The 24,846-nt window shown below is 62.2% G+C and overlaps 1 protein-coding gene across 1 annotated transcript; it reads right to left on the bottom strand.

Moving 5' to 3' along the window:
* Window positions 1-354: 354 nt before the first annotated feature.
* PTPA (protein phosphatase 2 phosphatase activator) lies at window positions 355-24,379 on the bottom strand. The gene is made up of 10 exons (XM_056108904.1): window positions 24,128-24,379; window positions 11,710-11,804; window positions 10,569-10,655; window positions 8,200-8,325; window positions 6,868-6,985; window positions 5,538-5,637; window positions 5,099-5,223; window positions 4,893-4,993; window positions 2,032-2,139; window positions 355-942 (listed from the first exon to the last, which is right to left on the bottom strand). Exons 1-10 carry the CDS (start codon window positions 24,156-24,158, stop codon window positions 865-867), a joined length of 969 nt encoding a protein of 322 aa, XP_055964879.1. The 5' UTR covers window positions 24,159-24,379; the 3' UTR covers window positions 355-864.
* Window positions 24,380-24,846: the final 467 nt, after the last annotated feature.

Below are 24,846 nucleotides of genomic sequence, written 5' to 3'. Positions count from 1 at the left end.
CTGCTGCCTCTACAGCTCATCTTTGGGTCCCAGCCCCCACATTCTCTGGACATCTCCCCCCAACTAGCCACGACCCTCCCCGACACCATTCCTGGCTGGCACGAGAAGCACAGGGACCAACTCCTGCAGCCGAGTGTCGGCCACCGGGAGGGCCCCACCCCGGCCCTGCGCCGAGACGCCACAGCCTGGGCGTGGGGTCGCTGTGAGGCGGGTCCCTCCGGTGGCGCTCTGGGGCCAGTGCCGCAGGAAAAGAGACAGACACGGGCAGGTGCAAACAGGCTTTAATCCCAGCGGCGAGGAGAGCAGGGCTGGCCGGTGCGGTGGTCTGGGGGCAGGCGGGGGGCCTCTCTATGCCGGCACCTGGCGCCGCCTTGCCCGGGCCCCTCTTTGTGCTTCTGAGGTCCCCTCCCCCCAGGAACCCCGGGAGCAAGCAGGGCTGTGGGGACAGGGGCCGAGCGTTCTGCCTCCCGCTGCCCGGCCCCAAGGCCAGAGCTGAGGCTCAGACTGTCCCTGCAGCCGGGGATCCGGTGGGGAGTTGGGTGGGGGCTCAGAGTTGTCCTGGGAGAGGGGGCAGAAGCGGGAGGGAGCACTGCAGGGGGAGCAGACCCTGCCTCACCCATGTCCCTGAGTGCCCCTGCCTCGGAGGTGAGGGGCCCCACTGCCAGCACCCACCCCGAGGGGGAAGACAGCAACACTGAGGGCCAGGGAGGGGCACCCTCAGGACGCAGGAAGTCGCTCCCTGTGGGGACAGAGGCTCGGCCTTAGCCTTACGGCAAGCAGGGACGCGGGGCCGAGGCCACCACGGGAGGTCAGGATGGGCCGCTTTTGGTCACTTGTCCCCGCGGGGCCCCCACGCGGCCGCGGCTAGCACGAGGTGACCGGGTGGATGGGCAGCAGGCTCCCGAACTTGAAGTGTTGGATCACCGGGAACTTCTCCAGGCACTGCGGGCCGGGCAGAGCGCGCGTGTCGGGGGCCGGGATGGCTCGGCACCTGCCGCCCCCACCTCCGGGACCCCGCGGGCCTGGCACCCCTGGGCAGCCTTCGAGCGGCCTCGGACCCTGGGCCTCGGGCACAGCCGCCGGGTAGGAGGAAAGCGGCAGAGGGGGATCTGGGGAGCAAAGGCAGCTGCCGGGTGCTGAGGTCATGGAGGAAGTGTGGGAGTTTGCATTGGGGGCCCCCAGGGCTCTGGGAATTCCAGGAGGGGTCAAAGGCCACCCTACTTCTCTACAAGCTGCAAAGGCAGGAAAGAGGCTTGGGGGAGGGGTCACCCGCAGGATGTGGCCTGGGGGAGCCTCCCAGGAGAAGCTGCGGGGGTCCCTGCCAGGGCCCTGTGTTGGGGGCACAGGCACCCCCAGGCAGCTGAGGTCCTGCGAAGGGGGTCCACCCGGGCATGGGCCCGCATGGGTGGGCCAGCACCTGTTTCCAGGGCAGCTGAGCGGGCGGGGTGGAAACGCTGCTGAGGGCACCTGGGGGTGGTGGCGACACCCAGGCCCTGCCCTCCAGCACACACAGAGGGCGGCCAGCCCAGCCCAGTCCCCAGCACTGTGGCCCAGACTGGTCAGGGGCGGCAAACGCTCCCCAACACCTCCACCCCCCCCCCCGCCCCCCACAGGTCAACCTGAGCAGCACACAAGCCCTGATCCTGTGTAGGCTGGGGGCACTTTCTGGGTGCTACCATCCGCGGTCATCGGGGTGCTCTGCCCCAGCCCAGTAGGGGCTATAGGGAGGCCCCAGAGGATGGGCCCCACAGCCTGAGAGCGGGGTCAGGCTGGGTGCCCATCAGCTCGCCCGGGGGTGGCGCACAGGCTGGAGCCCAGGCCAGCACCACTGTCAGCCCAGTCACCCCCAGAGCGGCCCTCAAGGAGGGCAGGGGTGGGGGAGGGGAGCTGGGAGCCAAGGTGGGGGCTTTGGGGACCGGGCGCCCAGGCACCCTGGCCACAGCCAGCAGCAGCCCCTGTAGGTCTCCCCAGTCCTGTCCCCGCAGGGGGAGCTGCAGTCACGTGGCCCGCCCACCCGGGGGCCCCTCTCACCTCAGCCTTGTACATGCGGACGAGGCCCTGGTTCACCTTGGACCAGGTGGGGACGGCGCTGATGTTCCATAGCTGGTTGGAGTGTTCCGCGAAAGGGCCCGTTTTCATCTGCAAGAGACGCCGCCCCGTCCCTGCAGCAGGCCACACACGCATGCAGACACATGCACGCATGTGTAGGCAAGGCACACAAACATGTACACGGACAGACACGTGTCATCTGCACACGTAGGCATACATACATGTACAGATACACATATGCACCCACACATACAAGCGGTCAGACATGTACACAGACGTGTGCAACTGCATACATGTGGGCAGACATACATGTACATGGATACGCAGATAGGTGTGCATCTGCACAGGCAGGCACACATGCAGCCATATACACGTTTGCATCTGCATACATGTAGGCACATACATGCCCAGATACACACACATGCAGATTCAGAAGTGTGTGCACCTGAACACAGGCAAAGGGACACGTGCACACGCGTGTATGTCCGTGAATACACGCATGCGTGCAAATACACAGGCACGTGTGTGTATGTATAGGCAAGTAGGTGTAGGCACACACATGAATGCATGCCAGTTAACACGCTGTGCAGACATGTGAAGACACGCGTGTATCTGCATGTGCGGACAGGCATGTGTACATGTACAAACATGCACGTGATCTGTGCACACCGGTCAGCAAAGCACACATGCATGCATAGGAATGTGAGCAGGTATGTGTGAGTGTGGGTACATTGTGCAGACATGCATGTGTGCAAACACAGGTACCCACTGTACACGTACAGAAGTGCACAGACATTACACGTGTGGCTGTATGCAGACACAGCAGCACATGCACGCACATGCACGTGCCCAGGATCGCTCCCAGGCACACGCAAACACATGCAGGAGAGGGCCAGGCCCACCGAGGCACAAGGGCATCTGGGCCTGTCAAACCCACAGGAAGGTCCCCTCTGCCCTCTCCCAGCCCCAAAGAACCTGAACCCACCCCCCACAAATCTCAGAAAAATCAAAGCTTTAGCCCCAACTCCAGAGGGACTCCCACCCACGCCCCCCTGGAACCCAAGCAAGCGGAACCGGCTGGGACCCACCCCGGGCAGGAGGGAAGAGTGAGGAGCCGGCTGCCACCGCGGCTGCTCAGCGGCTGTGTCCCCTAGGTGCACAGCTGGGCTGGCCTCGCGGGCAGGGCCTGCTCCGCTCTGCAGCCCCCCACGACAGTCCGCCGGAAGTGCAGGCCGCGTGGGCGCGGGGCAGGGGCTGAGAAAGAAGAGCGGGCAGAGCTCAGAGGCTGCGCTGCCAAGGAAGCGGAGACTTGGACCCTGAGCGGGTGGACGGTTCCAGAAGAGGGTTGGGGGGTGGGCTGGGGGACGAGCTGTGCCACTGAGCCCGGAGGCGGCCGAGGCGCTGCCTGTCCGCAGGGGACTCACGCCGACCCCGACGGGCGGAGGGGGCGCCAACGGGAATCGCTGGCCGAGCGCGTGCACGTGGCCTGGCGGTCGGTCCCTGGGCGGAGGTGGGAGGCGGCCACCCACGGGAAGCCCACCCCGAGGCCGAGGCCCAGCGGAGCCAAAGTCCTGGCCGGCCGGTCGAGGCCCCGGCTCCCGGCTCCCACCCGCCCGGGGGCCGGCCAAGGCCCCTCCCCAGGCCCGGGGCGGGGGGGGGGGGGGAGGGCAGCGGGCCGGGGGGCGGGGCTCTCCCTCCCCCTCTCCGAGGGGCGCGGGCGGCAGCGGGCAGCGGCCGGCCGGGCTGAGTCAGAGGCGCAGGCCCGGCCGGCAGGAAATTACTCACAGCCGCGGCTCCCCCAGGACCGGCTTTGTCAAAGGCGGCTCTGTGGCCCGGCGCGCCCGCCCTTCCTGCCGGCCCCTTCCCCTCCCGAGGGCTGAAATCGGATCCTCCCTCCCCGGCTCCCGATTTAGACGCGCCGGTCGAAACCCAGGTCCTTTCCTGCCGGCCGGGGCTTAAGGGCGCCGGGAGCCCCCGCGGCCCTCGGCCTGCGGCGCGGCGGGACACGCCCGCGTCCGGGGGACCCCGAACCCGAACCCGAACCCGAACCCGAACCCGGGCGCTCGGGCCCGACCCCGGCCCCGGCCCCGCCGCGCCCGCCGCGCCCCGTCCGCGTGGCTCGCGCGCCACCTAGCGGCTGCCGCAGGGTCCGCAGGCCGGGCCGGCGGGGCGGGGCCGGCGGGGCGGGGCGGCCCCGACTTGGGCGGTTCGCGGTTCCCGGCCCCGCCCCCCGCCCCCCGGCCCAGCCGGCGCGGAGACCCGCTGCCCTCCCGACCTTGCCCGGCCGCTGAGGGCAGCGACCTGCAGAGGGCTCACTTGCTGACTCGAATGTGGGCGGGCGTGGCCAGCGGCTACCTCGGGGCTGGAGTGGTAACACAGCGGGTAGGGAGGGTGTTTGCCTTGCATGCGGGAACCCGGGTTCGATTCCCAGCATCCCATACAGTCCCCTGAGCACCGCCAGGAGTCATTCCTGAGTGCATGAGCCAGGAGTACCCCCTGTGCATCGCCGGGTGTGACCCAAAATGAAAAAAAAACAAGGCGCCTACCTTCATAGCGAGGTCCCCCAGCCCCCCCTGGGAGTGATCCCTGAACACTGCTGGGTGTGGTCCCCCAAACAAACAAAAAGGCAGTTCCCAGCTCTGGTCCTCCAAGGCAGCGTGGACGCCCGCCTCAGTGACCCCCACACAGCCAGGCCGCAGGGGACACACATGCCGAGTGGCCAGGACAGGACCACCTGGGCTGCTCACATGCTGCACATCTCTCCCCCGCCACAGGCAGCTCATGGGCCCCTCGAGACCCACCCTGGGGGCCGCCCTGAATGCTCGGCTGGCAGCGCCACTCACCTCGGTGATGAACAGGACACACTCCAGAAACATGTAGTCCTTGTGGTTCTCGTTCACCGCCTTCTCGTCCACGAAGTGCCTGGGCTCCAGGTACGGGTGGTCTGCAGACAGCCAGGCGCGGGGGCTTCAGAGCTGCCAACCCCACCCCACCTCCCCTGGGATCCCACGAGTGCTGTGAAGGCCGAGGCATGCCCCCCCCCCAGTACCTATCAGCTGGGAGCTGCCCCAGATGAAGGGCAGGAACTGGAAGTCGTCCAGCCCCCACACGCCCTGGCTGCCGGCCGGCTCCATGCGGTAGGTTTTCTGGAGCTTTCGCATGACCTCGAGGTACCTGGGAGGGGTAGCGGGTCAGACCCCCGGGACTCGCTGCCCCAGGAACATGGGTGGGGGGCGGGAGCACTGAGCCCCAGGAACATGGGGGGGGCGGGAGCACTGAGGGGGAGCATGAGGCTGGGAGCACGAGAGGGAGCACACACAAATGGCTGAAAGCCAGTGAGGCCCCAGGGCTCCCCTCCAGGAGAGGGGCATCCACGCTGCAGGGCTGGAGGGGTCCCGACCCCGGCCACGCGCCCCAGGCAGGCAGGATGTGTGCCCCCACCCCCCATCTCCGAAGTGACGAGCGTGGCGTCCCCACGGCAGCCTCACCGGTTGAAGACCTTGAAGACAATGGCGATCTGGTCGTCCACCCGCAGCACCCCAATCTTGCAGAGGCAGCAGAGGAAGGCGGCGAAGGCCGCTTCATGTCCTGGGGAGACGGCGAGGTGAGGCAGGGGGACCGCCCCAGGACGCCGGCACCGCTCTTGGCCTCGCTGGTCAAACGGGGCGGCTGGCGGCTACAGAGCAGGCCCACGGGAGGGGGGGCGCAAGAGGGGGCACAAGGGAAGGGGGGAAAGGGGGCGCTATGCCCACCCCACAGGCCACACCTCAGCCTTCTCAAGGGTCACGTTTTATTTACTTCTATTTCATTTTACACTTTCTGTTCGGTTTTGTCTGGGGCACACCCTGCAATGCTCACTCCGGGATTGGGAATTCCTCCTGGCGGTGCTCGGGGACCATATGGGATGCCCGGGGATCCAACCCAGGTCGGGTGCACGCAAGGCAAACGCCCTACTCTTTCTGCCCCCTCCTATTTTATTTCGGCACGTGCAGCAGTGTGCGTGTGTTTGTGTGTTTGTGTTTGTGCACACGTGCTCCAGCCAGCAGTACCCAGGACTACTCCTACCTCTGTGCTCAGGAGTGACCCTAGCAGTCCTGAGGAAAGACACTGACGCGGGGCAGACAGCGGTCAGCCACACGGAGCCCAGGACCTACCTGCCCCTGGGCACCCTCCCTCCAGTGGCCTCTGCTGGCCTGACCGCCATGCTCTGGACTGAGCACTCTTGGGGGTCAATGCCGTCTATGACAGGCATTGGAGACAGCAACGTCATGGCTCGAGGGAGCCCCTCACAAGACCATGGCTTCCGTGACAGACCGGGAAAGAGCATCCTAGGCCCATCACAGGGGACAGGAGGGCCACGCCAGGAGCAGGGGGCGGCAAGCGCCTTCTTGCCGGGCACCGGTGGGCTGTGCAGAGCAGGGGCCCAGGGAGACGTGGCAAGGCGTGGCTGGCATGGCAGGTGGCGTGGTGTGATCTGGCTGGACACACCAGGACACCCTGACCTCACAGCGTCCTTTCCACTGCGTGAAGGTGAGGAGCCCGGGTTCCCGGCTGGCCCCGCCCCCTTCAGGAGCTGCCACACACACACACACACACACACACACACACACACACACACAGGTGAGGAGCCGGGGCCCTGGGGAGCAGCCCTGCCCCATCCTCAGGGCAACAGCCCACAGGCTCCTGAGGCTGCCACCCTCTGTCCCCCCAGGCCCTGGGCCCTGTGCTGGGGTGCTCCCATCAGCACCCCTCCCAGAGCAGAGAAGGTGCACACATGCACGGGTGCCCCCTGGTGGTGCAGAAAGCACGGGGCCGCACCTGTGCCATAGTCGATGCGCGTGGAATTCCCCACCGACTCCTTCAGGTAAACGGCCACTTCGGGCACTGCAGCTGCCAGCTGGGCAGGGACCACTGTGGCCACCAAGTTTTCTGCTTCCTGGTGAGGCCAGAGACACAGAGGGTGGTGGCTGATTAGGCCGCAGCAGGCAGAGGGCTGCAAGCCTAGAGAAGGTGCTGGGGGCTTCCGCCCGCTGCCCCTGCCCCTGGTAACGGGTCTGGGCCCACACGGGAGGAGCTGCGAGGCAGAAGCCCCCGGACACCTGTGGGTGAGCTCCGTGACTCAGACGCACCGGAGGGCAGTGCTGGAATCCCGTCCTGCCCAGGCACCCACGCAGTAGCTCGGACCAGCAGTGCCCAGAGGCCATACCCCAAGAGCACTGTTCCTCCACTGCAAGACGTCGTGGGGATGACATGGCGGGGAGGGCCAGGCGCAGGGAGACCCTGATGGGGGTGGGGAGGGAAGCCTGGCACAGGGAGATGGGGGGGCAGGATCTCCCAGGCTCAGGGTCAGCCGACACCCACAGGGCATTCAAATGCCGGGAACCAAAAAAGCTTGGGGGGTCCGGGCCAGAGCGAGAGCACAGTGGGGCGGGCACTGGCCTTGCACACAGCAGACCCGGGTTCGACCCCCGGCATCCCACACAGTATCCAGGAGTGATTCCCTGAGCAGAGCCAGGAGTCAGCCCTAAGCGGCTGGGTGTGGCTTCAAAACAAACAAACAAAAAAAACATGGGGGAGAACGGTCCAGGTCTGGATGTCCCCCCGCAGCAGAGAATTCCCTCACGTGAGGCCCTCCCTGGATTTGACCCCCAATGTCCTCATCCGGAGCTGGGGGACCAGCCCAGGAACAGCCTGAGCCCGCGTGGGGCGGCCAGCCTCGCTGATGCCAGCCTTGCTGGCGAGCCTCAACCCGTATCATCTCTCTCCTCTCTCTCTAATGTTTTTATTTATTTATTTTTGCTTTTGGGATTTCACCCAGTAATGGTCAGGGGTTGCTCCTGGCTCTGCACTAAGGAATTATCCTGGCGATGCTCAAGGGACCAAATGGGATGCCAGGGATCGAACCTGGGTCAGCCTCATGCAAGGCAAATGCCCTCCCCACTGTGCTATTGCTCCAGCCTCCCCCCGCCCCCCACACCCGGCCATCTCTTGGGCAGCTCCGAGGTTCTTTATCAAACATCTTTTTTCCCTTCCCCATTTCTGCCATGCGCAGCCCCTTGGGCTAGTGACGCCCACCCTGCCGGGGCCCTGCGCAGCAGCGGGTCTGAGGGACTTGGAGGGGAATGATTTTCACCACCCGGGCAGCCTTACCTGGTCAAGCTTGGCGTACCAGGTCCTGAAGGCCTTGTTCCCGAAGCGTGACGGCTGGTCCACTGGCGGCGTCTCGTCGATCCACCTGTCCAGGGTGTTCAGAAGCGCGACCAGCTTCTCGATGGCCTGTGGAGAGGGGGGCCAAGCTCCGGTGAGGCACGGCCCTGGCAGGGGGAGTTAAGGGGGACCTGAGCTGGACCAGCCAGACCCCCATGTTGCAGGTGAGTATGCCTCAGCACTCTCCCAGGGAGCGTGGGGGGGGGAGGGGGTCCAGGAGGAGGCAGAACTTTCCAGAAAGGAGTGGGCGCTGGTGTGTGTGTGGATGGAGCTTCTTATGAAACAGCTACTGCAGCCCCTTTGTCCAGCTCACGGCCTCGGCACGAAGGGCAGAAGTGCCACCCACAAATGCCCAGGGCGGGGCCAGAGCCACAGCACAGTGGGAAGGGCACTACTGACGGGGTTCAATCCAGGGCTCCCCATACAGTCCCCGCCCAGCCCAGAGTAAGCCTGAGCCCTGCTGGATGTGGCCCGAATAAAAATAAGAAATCCACAGGGCCAGGGGTTGGAAAGAGAGTTCAGCGGGTAGGGCGTCTGCTAGTGACACCCAGCTCATGTGGGTTCAATCCCTGGGCATCCCAGTTGGTCCCATAAAAAATAAAAGAAAAAAGAATTTTTTTTGGGGGGGGGGGATTTTTTTTGGTCACACCTAGTGATGCTCAGAGGTTCCTCCTGGCTCTGCGCTCAGGGTCACTCCTGGTGGTGTTTGGGGAACCGTAGGGGGTACCAGGGACCAAACCGGGTTGGCCGCGTGCAAGGCAAGTCCCCTCCCCACTGTCCTGTCACTCTGGCCCCAGGAGAATTTTGCAGACAAAGGGACCTGGATGTGAGGCTGGCTGACTTGGGGTCTGTTTCTTCATCTGAAGCAGGCCTCCGGGTTGGAGACATGGCGGGGGTCCCGGCACCCAGGGCTCTGCCGCCCACCGGCTTCTCTGGGGCCCTTGCTCCACCGTCGCCAATGACGAGCGCCTCTGTACCCGGGACCCCCACTGTGCAGTCACGCTCCTCCGCCAAGGCGGGACTATTTGCAAACAAGCAACCAGGAAATGAGAGCATTGGAGCTGTGGGGCCAGAGGCACGAGGGACGGGGCCAGAGGCACAAGAGACGTCAGCACTGGGGCTGCAGGGTCAAAGGCAGGACAGGGGTGCCCGGCCTGTCTCCCTACTCCTTTCCCACGGCAGGCGGCATTAGCACACCAGGAGCCTGGGTGAGGCAATCGGGCGAGGCTGGCACAGGGAGCACGGGCCTGGGGCGTGGCCAGCCCAGGAGGCCCCCCTGCAGCCCCCCCCCCCGAGACTGCCTACCGAGCCCCACGGCCCGCACAAATGGAAGGGAGGAGGGAGGAACCCCGGGAAGCAGCGGTCCGGGGAGCAAGTCTTGGTCCGTTCCTCTGCGCAATGCAGAGCCCAGGGCAGGGCGGGTGGGGTGGAGAAGGGCCGAGGGCAGTGGGGATTTGTGGGGACAGCGCCCCCTCCCGGGCCATGCCCGTGCTGTTGCCGTCACCCTTCCCCGGCATTTCTGGGGGCTGGGGTGGGGGGTCAGAGTCCAAGACGTGGTGCCCGGATGGCCCCCAAGGCGGCGCTGAGCTAAGATAAGGAAGAGAGATAAGGGAGCTGCACACACCATGCTCCACGCAGACGGCGGCCGCACCCCAACAAGGCAGCTTGGGAGGAGGAGGGTTCCAGAAGCTCCTCGGGGTGGCGGCACAAAGGTCAGGGCGCAAGTTCTGCCCAAAGAGGCCCCACTCCGCCCACTCCGGGGGGCTCCCTGTCCCCTCAGGGGTGACCCTGGTGCCCCCCAAACACCACTGGCTGGAGCAGGGAACTGTCCAGATGCTGGAGCCTGGCGATGTCCTGGCCCCCTACTGCTAGAGGTGAGAGTGGACGGCCGCCCAGAGGTCACCCAAGCCTGCTGGCCTGGTTTCAGCTAGCAGGAAACAGGCCGTGGGCAAGGCCACACCTGGCAGGTGTGGACATCACCAGCTAAGCCACGGGGGCGGGGCCAGGCCCGCAAGGGACGAGGCAGCGCAGGTCACCACCGAGACCCTGCGACTCGCTCAGTGCCCTGACCGCTCCAGGCACAGAGCCGGGACCCTTGGATCCAGAGCCCCCGGGGGTCACCGGGGTCCGGCTCCTGGCCCACTCAGTGCCTCTCCGCCAGAGGGTCGCTGAGCCAGCCGGGGGTCCCGGGGGCAGCTGGCCCTGCTCAGACCTCCCGGCCAGAAGAAAGAGGCCCAAGTGGGACAGAGCTCAGGAGCCCCGGGGCCCAGTTCCGGGAAGTGTCCCCAGCCCCACGGCCGCCCAGCGCCTACCTCAGACACCTTGTACTCGAAGGTCAGCTTCTTGCCTTTCACGCCTTCGTTGAGGGTGAGGATGAAGCCGATGTAGTCAGCATAGGCCTGCGAGGGGCAGGGAACGGCACAGTCGGTGTGTCACCGCGTGCAGGCAGTGTCGCCGCCTTCCCCTAAGCCCTCGCCCGGCTGAGAGGCGCTGAGGAGCCCTTGGCGCCTGGAGTTGGCACCCCGGAAGGGGCTCTCGGGCACCAGTGCCCACCTGGGGGCTCCAGGAGAGCCAGGGGGCCCCACGGGGTGCTCGGCACAAGGACCGAGGGATCGGGGCAGGGTCAAAGTGCGGGCGATGGCCCGGCGACAGGCCACCTCCCCACAATGGGTGTGTGCATGTGTGTGTGTGAGAGAGAGAGAGAGAGAGAGAGAGAGAGTGTTGGTGCATTTCTTGGTGAGTGTATGAGTGTGTATGTTTCAGTGTGTGTGTGAATGTGTATGTGTGAGTGTGAGTATAGTGTGTGTATGAGTATGTCTGTGAGTATGGGTATTTCTGAATGTGTGAGAGGGCATGTGTGTTTGGGAGTGTGTGAGAGTGTGTGTGTGTGTATGTGTGTGTGTATGGTGGTGAAAGTGTGAGAGAGAGAAAGCGTGTATGGGAGAGTTAGTGTGAGTGAATGTGAGTGTGTGTATGTTTAAGTGTGAGTGTGAGTATGGTGTGAGTGTGTATGAGTAATGAGTATGTTTGTGAGCTTCGGTATTTCTGAGTGAGAAGGCGTGTGTGTTTTATGAGTGTGAATGAGTGTGTGTGAGAGTGTGAGTAAGAGAGTGTGCAGGAGCGTTAGAGTGTGAGTGTGGAATGTGGTTGGGAGTGTGTGAATGAATGTGAGTGTGTGAGGGTGAAAGTATGAGTAAGACAGACATTGTGGGAGCACTGAAGTGTAGAGCGAAGTCTGTGTGTGTGTGTGTGTGTGTGAGTGAGTGTGAGTGGGGGTAAGTGGCGGAGGTGGGGTGCCGCGAGGGAGGGCCTCTCAGGTCCCTGGGTGGGGGCATCTGCCCTCTCGAGCGCTGCCCACCCCTGCTCAGGCCACTTCCACCCCAGCCCCCGCCAGCCCGCAGAGGCAGACGCCGATCGCCCCTGGGCCACAGGGCACCTGGCCGAGCCCCGTACCTGAGAACGCTTCCATTTGCCCATGTCGGGGACCGTGTGAATCTCCTTCTTGGGAATGATGAAGCTCTGGGCGGTGGGCGCATCCTCGGGGGCATCTTTGAGAAGGAGAGTTCAAACACACAGGGTGAGGGGTCAGAGGAAGGATGGGGGTGGGGGGGCGCTGGCTTTGCACACGGCCAGCCTGGGTTTCCATCCTGGCATCCCATGTGGTCCCAGAGCACCGCCAGGAGTGATTCCTGAGTGCAGAGCCAGGAGGAACTGCTGAGCGCTGCCAAGTGTGACCTCAGAACAACAACAACAAAAACAACAACAACAGAACACACAAGGGTGAAACCCGGACAGAGCAGAGCCGGCAGTGAGTCTGCCTGACGCAGCAGCCCACCCTGGCCTACCCAGCCTGCCAGGAGCGACCCAGAGCACAGAGCCAGGAGGAAACTCTGAGCACTACTGGGTGTGGCCCATAAACAATAAAAATAAAATAAAATTAATCAACAAGGCCGGAGCCACGGTATGGTGGGGAGGAAGAGGGTGTTTGCCTTCCATGTGGCCGACCTGGGCTCGATCCCCAGCATCCCATATGGTCCCCAAGCACCTCCAGGAGTAATTCCTGGGTGCAGAGCCAGAAGGAACCCCTGAGCATCGCTGGGTGTGACCCAGAAAGCAAATAAATTAATCAATAAACATATGGAAAGCACAGGGGTGAACCCGATAATCATCTCCGCATGGATCACTCATGGGCACACTGGGGTTGGACGCACGCACACACACCTTCATATCACACACCCCAGCCCAGCCCCAGGCACAAACCAGACGCAGGCTGCCAGGAGAGAGGGATGGGCAGTCCGGGGCTCTTGCTCTGCACCCCGGGACCAACGTCAAGCCCTGGCGCCAATGCCCTGCTCACCCGTGGCAGACGTGGGGAGGTCCTGGAGGGCCCTCGCCTGAACCACCTGCTCCACTGGCCATGGACCACCAGGAGGGGCCTCCAGTCTGAGTCCTGCCTCAGAGGCCCCCCAAATAAAACGAAAACTTTTAAAAAACCACAAGCCAGAGTGACAGTATAGCAGGTTGGGCATCTGCTTTGCATGTAGGTGACCCAGGTTTAATTCCCGCATCCCATACGGTCCCCCAACCCCGCCAGGAGTGATCCCTGAGCACGGAGCCAAATCCCTGAGTACTTCTGGGTGTGGCCCCCAAACAAAACTCAAATAAAAGTGAAAATTACAAACTCATCAGCACTGCCTTTCTGCAGGAGAGGGGGGCAGGGGGAAGCTTAGACGCTCAGTGGCTCCGCCACGCCTCACCTCCTGTCCCCGGTTTCTACCAATAACCCCCAACTGTGGGCTCCCTGTGGCAAAAACACTGCATCACGGTCCTCAGGCGGGCAACTCCATCTCCTGGCAAATGCCCCCTCAAGGACCACACCGCCACCCCCGGCCCCGGCAGGGACCATGCCAGGTACTGCCCCCAGCTCCTGAAGGCGTGCTCACGCACCCAAGGGCTTCAGTTGATTACTACCCGGGGGGAAAGGGGGTGCCCAGGGTTTACTCCTGGCGGGGCTCAGGACACCCCCATGTGGTGCTGGGAATGGAACCAGGGTCGCGTCCTCCCCACTGTACTATCTGGCTCACATTTCTCAGTTGAAGAGGGCCACTGGGCACCAGCAAACAAGTATAAATGAAGGTGCCCCCTTGTTCATGCGGCTGACCCGAAAGGCCCCGGCATCGCATGCTCCCTGGAGCACCACAAGGACTCCTGAACCCAACGCCAGGAAGTTGGGTTCAGCCCCTCTGGGCGTGACCACCCCCCCAAAGAAAGCAAACCGAAAAACAGGCTGGAGCGAGAGCACAGTGGGTAGGGCGCTTGCCTGGCACAAGGCAGACCCAGGATTCAGCGCCGGCATCCGATAGGGTTCCCTGAGCACCACCAAGAGTGAGCCCTGAGTGCAGGGAAGAAGCCGTGAGCATCGCTGGGTGTGGCCCAAACACCAAACCACAAACAAAACCAAACCCCAACAAAAACCTGCAAGAATGAAACATAAAGGGCCCGTGGGCAGGGGTGAACCTCGGGAGCAGGTGCCTGGCTGCAGGCCAGGTGGCCTCCAGCCTCTGCGAGGAATGAAGGAACACGAACACGGACACGGAAGGACAGGAGCCCTGTCCTCAGGAGGCCTGGCTGGCTCCTGCTCTGCCCAACCCAGAGAGGCACTGGGGGCCACCCCCAGGCTCCGCGCGGGGGAGGAGCCACTGGACACCACCGGATATGACTCGAAAGTATGTTAATAACTAAATATCACGTGGGGGAGTGAAGGGCGCAGAGCAACAGTCCCGAGGGCAGAGCAAATACCTGCCTCACACACTGACCGGGTTTGAGCACCGCCAGGAGTGATCCCTGCGTCAGGATCACTGCCCGCAGACGTGGTCCTCCAACAAAGATCTTACGTCTTGTTCCCAGAAGCTCGGTTTGCTTCAGCAAGATCAAGGCAATCTCAAGGTCGTCCCCACGCTAAGTGCTCCACTCCCATCGCATCATCTCCCGGGCTACTGGTCCTTTCTGTCCTCAGCGCTGGGGACAGCCCGGGAGGCCTGCAGGCGGCCACGGGCCCACGGCCCCCTTCACCTGACCAGCAAAGGCCCTCTCCTGGCACACCCCCCCCCAGGTACACCTACAGAAAACATCAGATGGGTGTTACCACTCCCCTCCAGCTGCCACGACAAAAGACCCCCACGGTCACTATCTGGGAGGAGGCGTCCAGGTCACTGGGGCCATAAGGGCAACCTTCAGAAGGTTCCCATCAAATCCGAGTTCTCCAGCTACAAGTTAATGGCCAACACACTGGGGGTGGGGGTGGGGTGTTAAGTCTTGGGGTCCCTAGATGGTGCTCAGGGGCCACATGAGGAGCTGGGGACCGAGCGGGTCACCGGCAAGGCAGACCCCCGAGCTGACTCTCGGTCTATCTGAGGCTTCAGTTTAACCTCCACCCACAGACAGACTCTACCCCAGTTTGGAGCACGGCCCCGGCCCCGTCTGGAGCAGGGCACACCCTGTGTTTAGACTTGCACCTCCCAGACCCGAGAGCATTCTGGCCCGAGACTCCTGGCCTCAGTGCTGCGGTCGAACCTGCGACAAGAAAATTCCAGCCTCAGTGCCAGGCCTTCCGCAATCCACGGAGTCTCTGGGGCACGGCTGACAAAGAGCCGTCCCTTCGGGGGCCAGGGCGCCTGGATAGCGGGAAGGGCACTGACTTGCACAGGACTGACCTGGTTTGATCCCCGGCATCCCAAGGAGTTCCCCAGACCCCCCCAGGATTGATGCCTGCGTGCAGAGTCAGGAGTAACCCCTGAGCATGGCCAGGTGTGGCCCAAGAACAAAACCAAAAATAAACGATCTGCCCGTGTCCCACCGTACAGAACCCGCAGAGCCCGCAGTCACCCCTACAGACATCCACCTCACCCCCACCGTTTCTCTGCCTCCTCCGTGGGCCATCGGGCTACATTTTGTCTTTTTGGTTTTTGGGCTACGCCCGGTGGTGCTCTAGAGCCGACTCCTGGCCCTGTGCTCCAGGATCACTGCTGGCAGGGCTCAGGGAACTGATGGTGGTGCCAGGGATCAAACTCTGGTCAGCTGCTGCAGGGGAGTGTCCTGCCCCTGTCCCGTCTCTGGCTCCTGGGCTGCTCGGCTCTCAGCAGATAGTCATCAGACGAGGCTTAGGCGGATCTTGCCAGGTGGAAGACAAGAAGAGGGGGGGGGTGTGTGGCTGCTTTCTGGCAGTTAACTACCCTGGCACCACGCTGGCTGTTCCAACAAGACTGGAAACAAGACGATCCATGCCAGCCCCACCCAGCTGTGGTCAGGCAGGGGTGAGACCACCCTGGGAACAGCACCCATTGGGGTACCGGGGAGAACCCTGGCTGGTTCAGCAGCAAGGTGCCTGGTGACCATGTGGACAGAGCTCCGGAACCGGCCGCATGAGGTCTGGGATCAGGTCCTCCGGCCCAAGGTGGGGTGTGCGCCCCCGGGGTCGGGGGGGGGGGATACTTCCTGTCATGCCAGGGTCCACGCCTCACCCAGGTGGTACCAGAGGCCGCCAAGCTTTCCACACTTGCTCATGGGGGCCACAGCAACTGGACAGCAGGTGTGTGTGTGGGGGGGTTGCCTTGCGAGGGGCTGAGCCGGGTTCCATCCCCAGCATCCCACAGGGTCCCCCAAGCAACTGGGTAGGGTCCCAAAACAAAACAAAAACTTCCGACCAGCTCAGTCTTCCACAGGTCGCTTTGCACTGTGAAGAGAAACATACTCTGGTGATGGATGTGGTGTTGGAACATTCACACAGCTTCTCAACGACAGGATGGCAAATTACGGTGACGTTTAAAAAAAAATCCAAATAAATTAAAAATAAATAAAAGGTAGCTCGTGGAGGTTGGAGAGACAGTAGAGAAGGGGTGCTCGCTTTGTAGAACTGCCAGCCAAGGTTGATGCCCGGGACCCCACGGGGTCCCAAGTCCCATCAGGAGTGACAGCTGTGTAAGGCCGGATATGGCCCCAAAAAGCGTAACGAAGCAAAGTAAGTGGCTACCGAACGAGAGCGCTCGAGGGCTGAACACACGCTGTGCGTGCAAGAACAGGCATGTCGAACCTGTCACTGGGCGGCCTCTGCTCCAGCACCACCAGGTGGGGCCCCCAGACCACAGAGAGGCCTGGTCACTAGGGATTCTGTTTTTGCTGCCCTGGGTCACTCCGGGGCTTGTTCCTTGCTCTATGCTCAGGGATCACTCCTGGCCCTGCTCGGGGCTTACACGAAGGATCAAATGCACACTGTCAGGCCGGAGCGATAGTCCAGCGGGGAGGGCGTTTGCCTTGCACGCGGCCAACCTGGGTTCAATCCCCAATGTCCCGTATGGTCCCCCCAGCACCGCCAGGAGTGATTCCTGAGTGCAGAGCCAGGAGGAACCCCTGAGAATCGCCAGGTGTGACCCAAAAAGCCAAACAAAACAAACAAAAAATTGCAAGTTGTCCCCACCCGAGCCAGAATAAGGGGGGGGGGGGGATGAATGGGGCCACGGGGGCAGGGGCCAGACGGAGGCTGGTGACGCAGCCACTGGCCTTGCAAAACCCAATCTGCCACAGGCTTACTGCCTGGGGGGGACTGCCACCAACACCTTCTCATTGCTCAACCACTGGCCAGCACCCCCGAGGCTCAAGGCCATTGTCCCGGGACTCAAGGCCATTGTCCCGGGGCAGGTCCACCCCCTGCGCGCAGGACTTTCTCAGTCCAGCAACGATGCATCCCACAGAGAAGATGTTTCAGAGAAGATGCTTTGTTCGGAGCCGGGTTGGTTTGAAGGCCCGCTCTCTGCTCCTGCGGGATGGATGCGGGGCTCTAACTCACATGCACCCGCAGAGGGGCTATTCGCATCCGAAAGGGAGATGGCTGGCATCTAGATGCCTGAGAACCGGGGAGTCGGGGTCAGTCCCAGAGTGTCCAGGTGTTCCCTCCCACCCCCCACAATGGCACTCACTGCCCAAGGCCACCCCAATGGACATCTGCCCCCTGGCCACTTGGCGACTTTCAGCTCATCAGAAACACTGCCTGGGGCCCTCATTTGCATAAAGGGGTCCTTAGCAGCAGTTCCAAGCCAGGCAGGTCCCTCCCTGGGCACGAGAACAAAGGCTGCCGCCCCAGAACAACCCCCCCAGCCCCGCTGCAGCCCCCAGCACCCCCACCCCCAAACTGCAGAACAGCTGCTCCGAGGAGACAAAGGTGCACACAGGTAAGATTAGAACTAAAAACCACCCCCCAAAATCAATCAAGCGGCGTGCAACAATGACACGGCAGCAGAATGGGTGGCTGTGTACCTTTAAAACAATTTATTTTGGGGGCTGGAGCGATAGCAAGTGGGTAGGGCATTTGCCTTGCACAAGGCTGACCGGAGTTTGATTCCCAGCATCCCATGTGGTCCCTGAGCACTGCCAGGGGTAATTGCTGAGTGCAGAGGCAGGAGTAACACCCGTGCATTGCCGGGTATGACCCAAAAAGCAAAACAAATAAACAAAAAATTTATTTTTCCACGAACGGCCCCTCTGGCTCCTGATAAAGCTGCTTAACGGCCATGATCCCAGAGACTCAGAAACAAATCTCGGAACCCAGTGGCTTTTGGCAAAAATGTGTCAGGACCCTGCAGTAGGTTACTGTCGCCGGGCCGCCCCAGGGGGGAAAGGGTGCTGTCCCTCCGCCTGCTCCCCCTAGGCGGCTCGGTGGCTGCCATCCTCCAGAGGCCACTGGGCAGTCAGGTTTGGGCCCTCAGTGACGAGACATGCGGGGCCTCATGGGATGGGGGTGGAGCCGGCCCTTTCCTCCCAATCCCAACAAGACCCCAAGTCACCACCCATGAACGGCCTTTCTGGCTCCTGATCAAGCTGCTTAACGGCCATGATCCCAGAGACTCATGGGATCTCGGAAACAAATCTCGGAACCCAGTGGCTTTTGGTAGAAATCCCTCCAGATTTAATGTTAAAACTTCAGAATTCCAAAATCATGCGGCCACTACTGCAGCTGCGTGACATCATATGTTATTCATAACCAGCAATAGAAAACAAATTGTCTACAGTTGCCTTTTCAGCAGATCTGAGTGTTGGGGTAAAATCTCAAATAATAATGATGGGTCTGGTGTCGAAATATTGAATGTGATCAAAGTAGAGAGAGAGTAATGTGGAAACCATCTGCCCCACAGGTAGGGGAGGGTGTGGGATGGGGGTATACTGGGGTTTTTGGGGGTGGAGAATGGGCACTGGTGAAGGTACGGGTGTTTCATTGCATGACCGAAACTTAGACCCGAAAGCTTTGTAACTGCTCTCACGGTGATTCAATAAATAAAATTATAAAAAATGAAAAAAAAAAGTAAGGTGGAGTTCATGCCCAATTCAATCAGCTAATAAGCAGTACTGCTACATTTAAAAAAGAAAATCAATTTATTTTAATTTAAAAAAATTCTTGAAAAAAAAAAAACAAACAAATTTCAATTTCTGCCGTGGGAAGAGAAACCCTCTGGATGTTAACAGACGGAAAATAGAACTTCTCTCACACCCAGCCTAACCCCACGCTCTGCCACCTGGTCCCTTCTCTGTCCCAACAGAGGACCACCGTCCCTAGCCAAATCACCCCCCACCCCCACCCCATGATGTTTCTGAGCCGCTGCCCTGCCTGCGAGGTACCTTCTCTGTGTGTTTCTCAGTGACGAGAGCTCGCCCTCCCGCCTCAGGAACGTGCGCGGTCCCAATCAGAACCTGCCAATGCCCGGCCCCCCCAGGCCCCCGCTCCCTCTGGGGCTGCCCCCAGGTTTAGCTCTCTCAGCCAGTACTGCCCCTGTTCCTATTCTCATTCCTGGGCTTTCTCGAAGACTCCAACATAACTGGCACACATGCCGATCACAGACACTGCGAAGATCGAAAGGTTACCAAAGTCAGCAAGAGTTCTGAGGGGCCAGAGAGATGAAGCAGTGAGGAGGGCGTTTGCCTTGCACACAGCTGACCTGGGTCCATCCCTGGCACCCCATCTGGCACCCTGAGCCAGCCAGGGGAGAACACCTTGGGTGTGGCCCCCAAATGAAAACAAAACAGTTAAGATTTCTTCGAACTTCCCCTTTACTTGAGGGAGGGAGATCGGGGCGGGTTGGACACCCCATTGGGCTATTTCTGGCTCTGTGCTCAGGAGAAACCCTGGAGGTGCAGGGCACCAAACAGACGACAGCTGTGCTGTAAGGCAAGGGCCTGGACCCAGGCACCATCTCTTCAGCTCGGGAGCTTACGCCCCCCCCCTTTTTTTTTTTTGCTTTTTGGGTCACACCTGGCGATACACAGGGGTTCCTCCTGGCTCTGCAGTCAGGAATTACTCCTGGTGGTGCTCAGGGGACCACATGGGGTGCTGGGACTCGAACCTGGGTCAGTCGCGTGCAAGGCAAACGCCCTGCCTGCTGTGCTATTGCTCCAGCCCCTGGGGAGCTTACACTTTCTAAGTGATGTATTTTGATGAGAAGCTAGCGCAGGGCTAGATGGCTCAAGGGGCAGAGCGCTTTCAGGGCACACTTTGGCCTTCCAAGCACAGCACTACCCTGCACCCCGGGGAACAGGAATGGCCCCCAAACAAACAAACAGACACAGCTCTTGGGCCAGAGTAAACACGTCGCGAGTGGCGCTTCTCTCTCCAGGAGCTGCGGGAGAGGAACACGCGGCCGGGCCGACAATCCAGCGAGGGGTCCCCTAGCCAGAGACATGCCCATCACCACAGGCAGTGACAGGTGGCAGGCAGGGGCACTTGGGTTTGACGCCTGACACCCCGTAGAGTGCTCCCGAGCCCGCCAGCAGTAAATCCCAAGCACAGAGCCATGAGTAAACTCTGAGCACTGCTGGGTGTGGCAAAAGAAGAAAAAGGAAAAAAAAAACCCTTAACACCAAAACGTGGACATTCCATCTTTCAGTCAGAATTCAGAGGTTCTAGGGCCAGAGCAATAGTCCAGCAGGGAGGGCGTTTGCCTTTCACATGGCCGGCCAGGTTCAATCCCCGGCATCCCATAGGGTCCCCTGAGCACTGTCAAGAGTGATTCCTGAGTGCAGAGCCAGGAGGACCCCTGAGCATCGCCGGGTGTGACCCAAAAGGCAAAAATAAAATTAAATTTTAAAAAAAGCCAGAAGTTCTGGGGCTGGAGCGATAGCACTGCTGGCAGGGTATTTGCCTTGCACGTGGCCAACCCAGGTTCAATTCCCAGCAACCCATATGGTCCCCTGAGCACCGCCAGGAGTAATTCCTGAGTGCAGAGCCAGGAGTAACCCCTGTGCATCGTCAGGTGCGACCCAAAAAGCAAAAAATAAATAAATAAAATGAAATAAATTAGAAGTTCTGAAACACCTCAAGCTTGGGCCACACTCAGGGATCACTCCTGGAGGGCTGGGGGTGCCGGGGATCAAACCCAGATCGGCCACGTGCCAGACAAGTGTCCTACCCACTGGACTCTCTCTGGCCCCAATACCTCAAGTTGTTTGTTTGGGGGCCACAACTGAGAGGTGCTAGGCCTTCCTCCTGGCTCCACACCCAGGGATCGCTCCTGGCAGGGCTCCGGGACGCTATGTGGGGCGGGGGATCCAACCCCGTTCGGCCTTGTGCAAGCGAGCGTCCTGCCTGGTGTCCTCTCTTTCCGGCCCCGACTCCTCACAGCGTTTCAGTGTCTTCTGCAGCAGCACAGAAGGCACAAAGCTTAACCCTAAACTGCAGGCTGTGACAGGTTTGGGGGGAGAGTGGTGGGGAAGAGTCTGACTTCATCAGCAATTTACGTTTTGCTGCAGAAACCCTGGGCTGATGGTTACTGCTTTCTGACAGCCGAACAACAATCAAAATTCGAGCCCCTGGGGGTTGGCCTGGTGCTGTGCTCCGGCTCTGATTCATCCAGACATCAGTCACTGTCAGAGAATGTCCCGTCCCGCAGTGCCCTGCTGACATCAGCTACGTGGACAGATGCAGACGTTCGGGAACCCATGACGCTGCGGGTCCAGGGCTGCCCAGGGAGCTGCCCACGGCCTGGAGGGTCAGGACAGAGGGCCTGAGAGCGCCGAGGGGAGCCTCTGCCAGATTCCCAAGCCACCCCCCGCCCAAGAGCCGGGAAACAAGCTCCTCGTCCCTCTGGCGCTGGGGCCCCGCCCGCAGAAGGCCCACTCAAGGCCCCTGCTATTAGCCAATTGCTCCTGCAGGATACTAAATAAAAGCTTTGTGGGTCAGGCCCCTAACCTAAGCGCATTGCTTGTCCGGGAAAACAGGCTCCACCAGCCAAAGAAGCAACTGTCGGGGGACAGAGCCCTCCTGGAAGCCGGGGGCCGCGTGCTTTCCCGCGGCCCGGGGCAGATACTCCGCCACCACCCACAATCCCTAAGCAAAGCCATCAGCCTCCCAACTCCAGCCGGGTACAAGTGACAAGGCTGCCACAGGGCAGGGGGGCGCCTCTTCGACCCCCGAGTAAGGGTGGACTTAGACCGTCCTGAGAACTCCTGGGAGGACCAGAGCGATAGAATCGCGGGGTGGGTGCTGACCTCGCTTGCTGCCAATCTGGGTTTGATTCCTGGCACCCCACATAGCTCCACCGGGAGTGATCCCTGGGTCAGAATCAGGGGTCAGCCCTGAGCACTGCCAAGAGTGGCCCCCCAAACAAAAACAAAACAAAACCCCCTGAAGAGTGTGGGGTGTCATCTCCCACTTGGGAGCTGGTCCCAAGGCGCTCGCAGACTGGACTCACCTGAGCCAGCTTAAAACACATCAGGCGAGGGGACAGGAATATGGGAACGACATCAGGACTGGTCAGCACTCTCCAGAGGCCCTGAGCAGGGATAGCTGGAGGAGCTGCAGTGACCTGTCGGGTCACGGCCGTTAGTAGCAACAGCCCCGTCTCTTATTTTGGGTGGTGGACATACCTGGCAGTGCTTAGGGGCTACCCCTGGCTCTGCACTCAGGGATCGCTTGTGGCAGGGCCCAGAGGACTACATGGGATGCTGGAGGGGGGGATGAGGGGGGATGAAACCCGGGTCTGCGGTGTGCCTGGCAAGGCCCTCCCCTCCACTATCTCTGTCTGCCATCAGCATTTCTCTACAACCCCCACGCTCCAGGCTTGGACTCGGCCAGGAGGCAACCAGCACACAGGCCTGCCACGGCACTGGGCAGAGATAAAGCGAGCAGGCTGAGGGGCCGGGCTGATAGCACCGCAGGGAGGGGGACTGGGGTTTGATCCCCAGCATCCCACGCGGTCCCCCATTCAACACCAGCAGAATTGCTGAGTGTGGAGCCAGGAGTAACCCTTGAGCACCACCGGTGTGGCCCCCAAACAAACAGAAAACCAGAAAAGAAAAAGAAAACAGGCTGAGAGAGGACGCCCAGGGGTCCAGCTCTGTAACCTCAGAGACCCGAGTTTCCGCCACTGTGCTCCGATTCCCTCCCTGTGACCCCAAGCCCTTGCCTCAAGCATCGCCCACCTTCCTGGCCGCTGACAACCTCCGGGAGCCGAACCCCTGTGTTTTAGCTGTGCGTCCCCCTGACGTTCCGGTTACCAAGCTATCTCCCCGTACCAGCCACCAGCGCACCTCTGGGCGCCTGTGCAGAAAGTGACTTCCAAATGGGTTGGGAGACGCTACATTTCCAGCTCTTTGTTCATTTATTTCAAGGGGGGGGTCTTGAGGGTCTCGGGGAGGATGGCTCTTCGGAGCTTTACCTAGGTGCCTAGCTGGGACCCTCCCCAGGACCCCAAAATACTCAGCACTAGGGACTCTCCTGCACTTTCAAACCCTAGGCTGTGGGAGGGTGACCCATTTGCTCCCTGGGGACTGTAAGTGATCAAAGATCTGTCCTTGGCTGGGGGCCCTGGACAGCGGGGAGATTGAAGAATAGCCCTTCCTTCACAGGAGCCCCCCCCCAACGATAGTACAGTGGGGAGGGGCTCTTTGGCTTGCACATGGCCTACCAGGGCTCCACCCCAGCACCCCATCCGGTCCACTGAGCCCCTCTAGGTGTGATCCCTGAGCGCAGAGCCAGGGGCAAGCCCTGAGCACTGCTGGGTGTGACTCAAAATAAAAATAAATAATAATTTAAAAAAAGACACCAACGGGGGGGGGGGGGGGGGGGGGCCTCCCTGGTCCTTTCTGATGAGCCGAAAGGAGGCCACCGAGGCCCCTCCCGGGTGATGACAAAAGCGACACTCGCCTTTTTAATTAATGGTTCGGGAAGACCTGGGGCGGTTTCTCCCAATAAATGCTCCGAGACTGAAACTCCTGGGCCGGGCCTCCCGGAGGGGGTGGGGGTGCGAGAAGGGAGAGGGGCCGGGTGGGCAGGGCCGGGGCACCCCTCACCCCGCCTGAGCAGGGGTAGGGGGGCTCCCGCGGGCCAGCCGGGCCGGGCACAGGCCTTTCCTCGCCCCGCCTGGGCAGCCGGCAGGCCAGGTCGGCGCGCCCCCGACCCCGCAGGGTTAGGCGCCCCGGGGACCCCCACCCCGCACCGCTCTTCCAGGGACCCCCGCCCGCACGCTCCTCTGACCCGGCCCGCACGGCTCCTCCCGGGACCCCCCACCCCGCAGGGCTCCTCCCGGGACCCCTACCCCGCACGGCTCGTCCCGGGGACCCCCACCCCGCAGGGCTCCTCCCGGGACCCCTACCCCGCACGGCTCGTCCCGGGGACCCCCACCCCGCACGATTCCTCCCGGGACCCCCGCCCGCTCGGCTCCTCCTGGGACCCCCCCCGCCCACACGGCGCCTCCCGGGACCCCCACCCCGCACGGCTCGTCCCGGGGACCCCCGCCCTCACACCGCCTCCCGGGACCCCCGCCCCGCACGGCTCGTCCCGGGGACCCCCGCCCCGCACGGCTCCTCCGGCCCGGCCCGGCCCGCCCCCTACCTGGCGGCGCCTGCCGCTCGCCCTCGGCCATGTCGCTGCGGGACGCCCGCGGCTCCCGGGCACCCGCCTCCCCGCGCTGCGAGCTGTGGAAGGAGCAGGGCCGGGCGGCTAGGACCGAGCGCCGAGCACCAGAGTCACCCCCGCGGAGACGGCCGCCATGTCGGTGCGGGGCGCCCAGCGAGCATGCCCAGCAACGGCCGGCGCGCGGCGGCCGCGCTCACCGGGAGGCGGCGGCGGCCATGTTGGTGCGGGGCGCCGGCGCGCATGCGCGCCAACGGCACCACCCCCCCCCGCCAACGGCCTCCGGGCGCTGCGCGCGCAGCCGCCGCCATGCTTGTGCGGGGCGGCGCGCGGGCGGGGCGGCCATCTTTGTGCGGGGCGCAGCCACCTGTCGTCTTGGTGCGCGACGCTGACCCTGAGGGCCCGAGAGACAGGAGCACATCCGCCCTGTGGTCACGGGATGATGTTTTTCTGTCACCCTGAGAGTCGAGCTCGAGGGCACCGGGCGACTGAGATGGGTGTAAACTACCGCCTCCCCCAACTTAGGCATCGCGGGGAGGTGGGAGAGGGCAAGCCGAACGGCGGCCTCCGCCCGGATTCTCTTCCGGGGCACCACTCCTAGAGGGGGGATCTCCCATCAGCGAATTGCAGCCTCGGCCCCGCCCCTTGGACACGCCCCCGAAGAGGCGGCCCCGCCCACATTCAGCCCTGGCCCCGCC

This window comes from Sorex fumeus, unplaced genomic scaffold (assembly GCF_029834395.1).
Source record: "Sorex fumeus unplaced genomic scaffold, SorFum_2.1 ptg000233l, whole genome shotgun sequence".
NCBI classification, from domain to species: Eukaryota; Metazoa; Chordata; class Mammalia; order Eulipotyphla; family Soricidae; genus Sorex; species Sorex fumeus.
The sequence above is the reverse complement of the archived record's forward strand: the minus strand, read 5'-3'. Positions and strand labels throughout refer to the sequence as shown.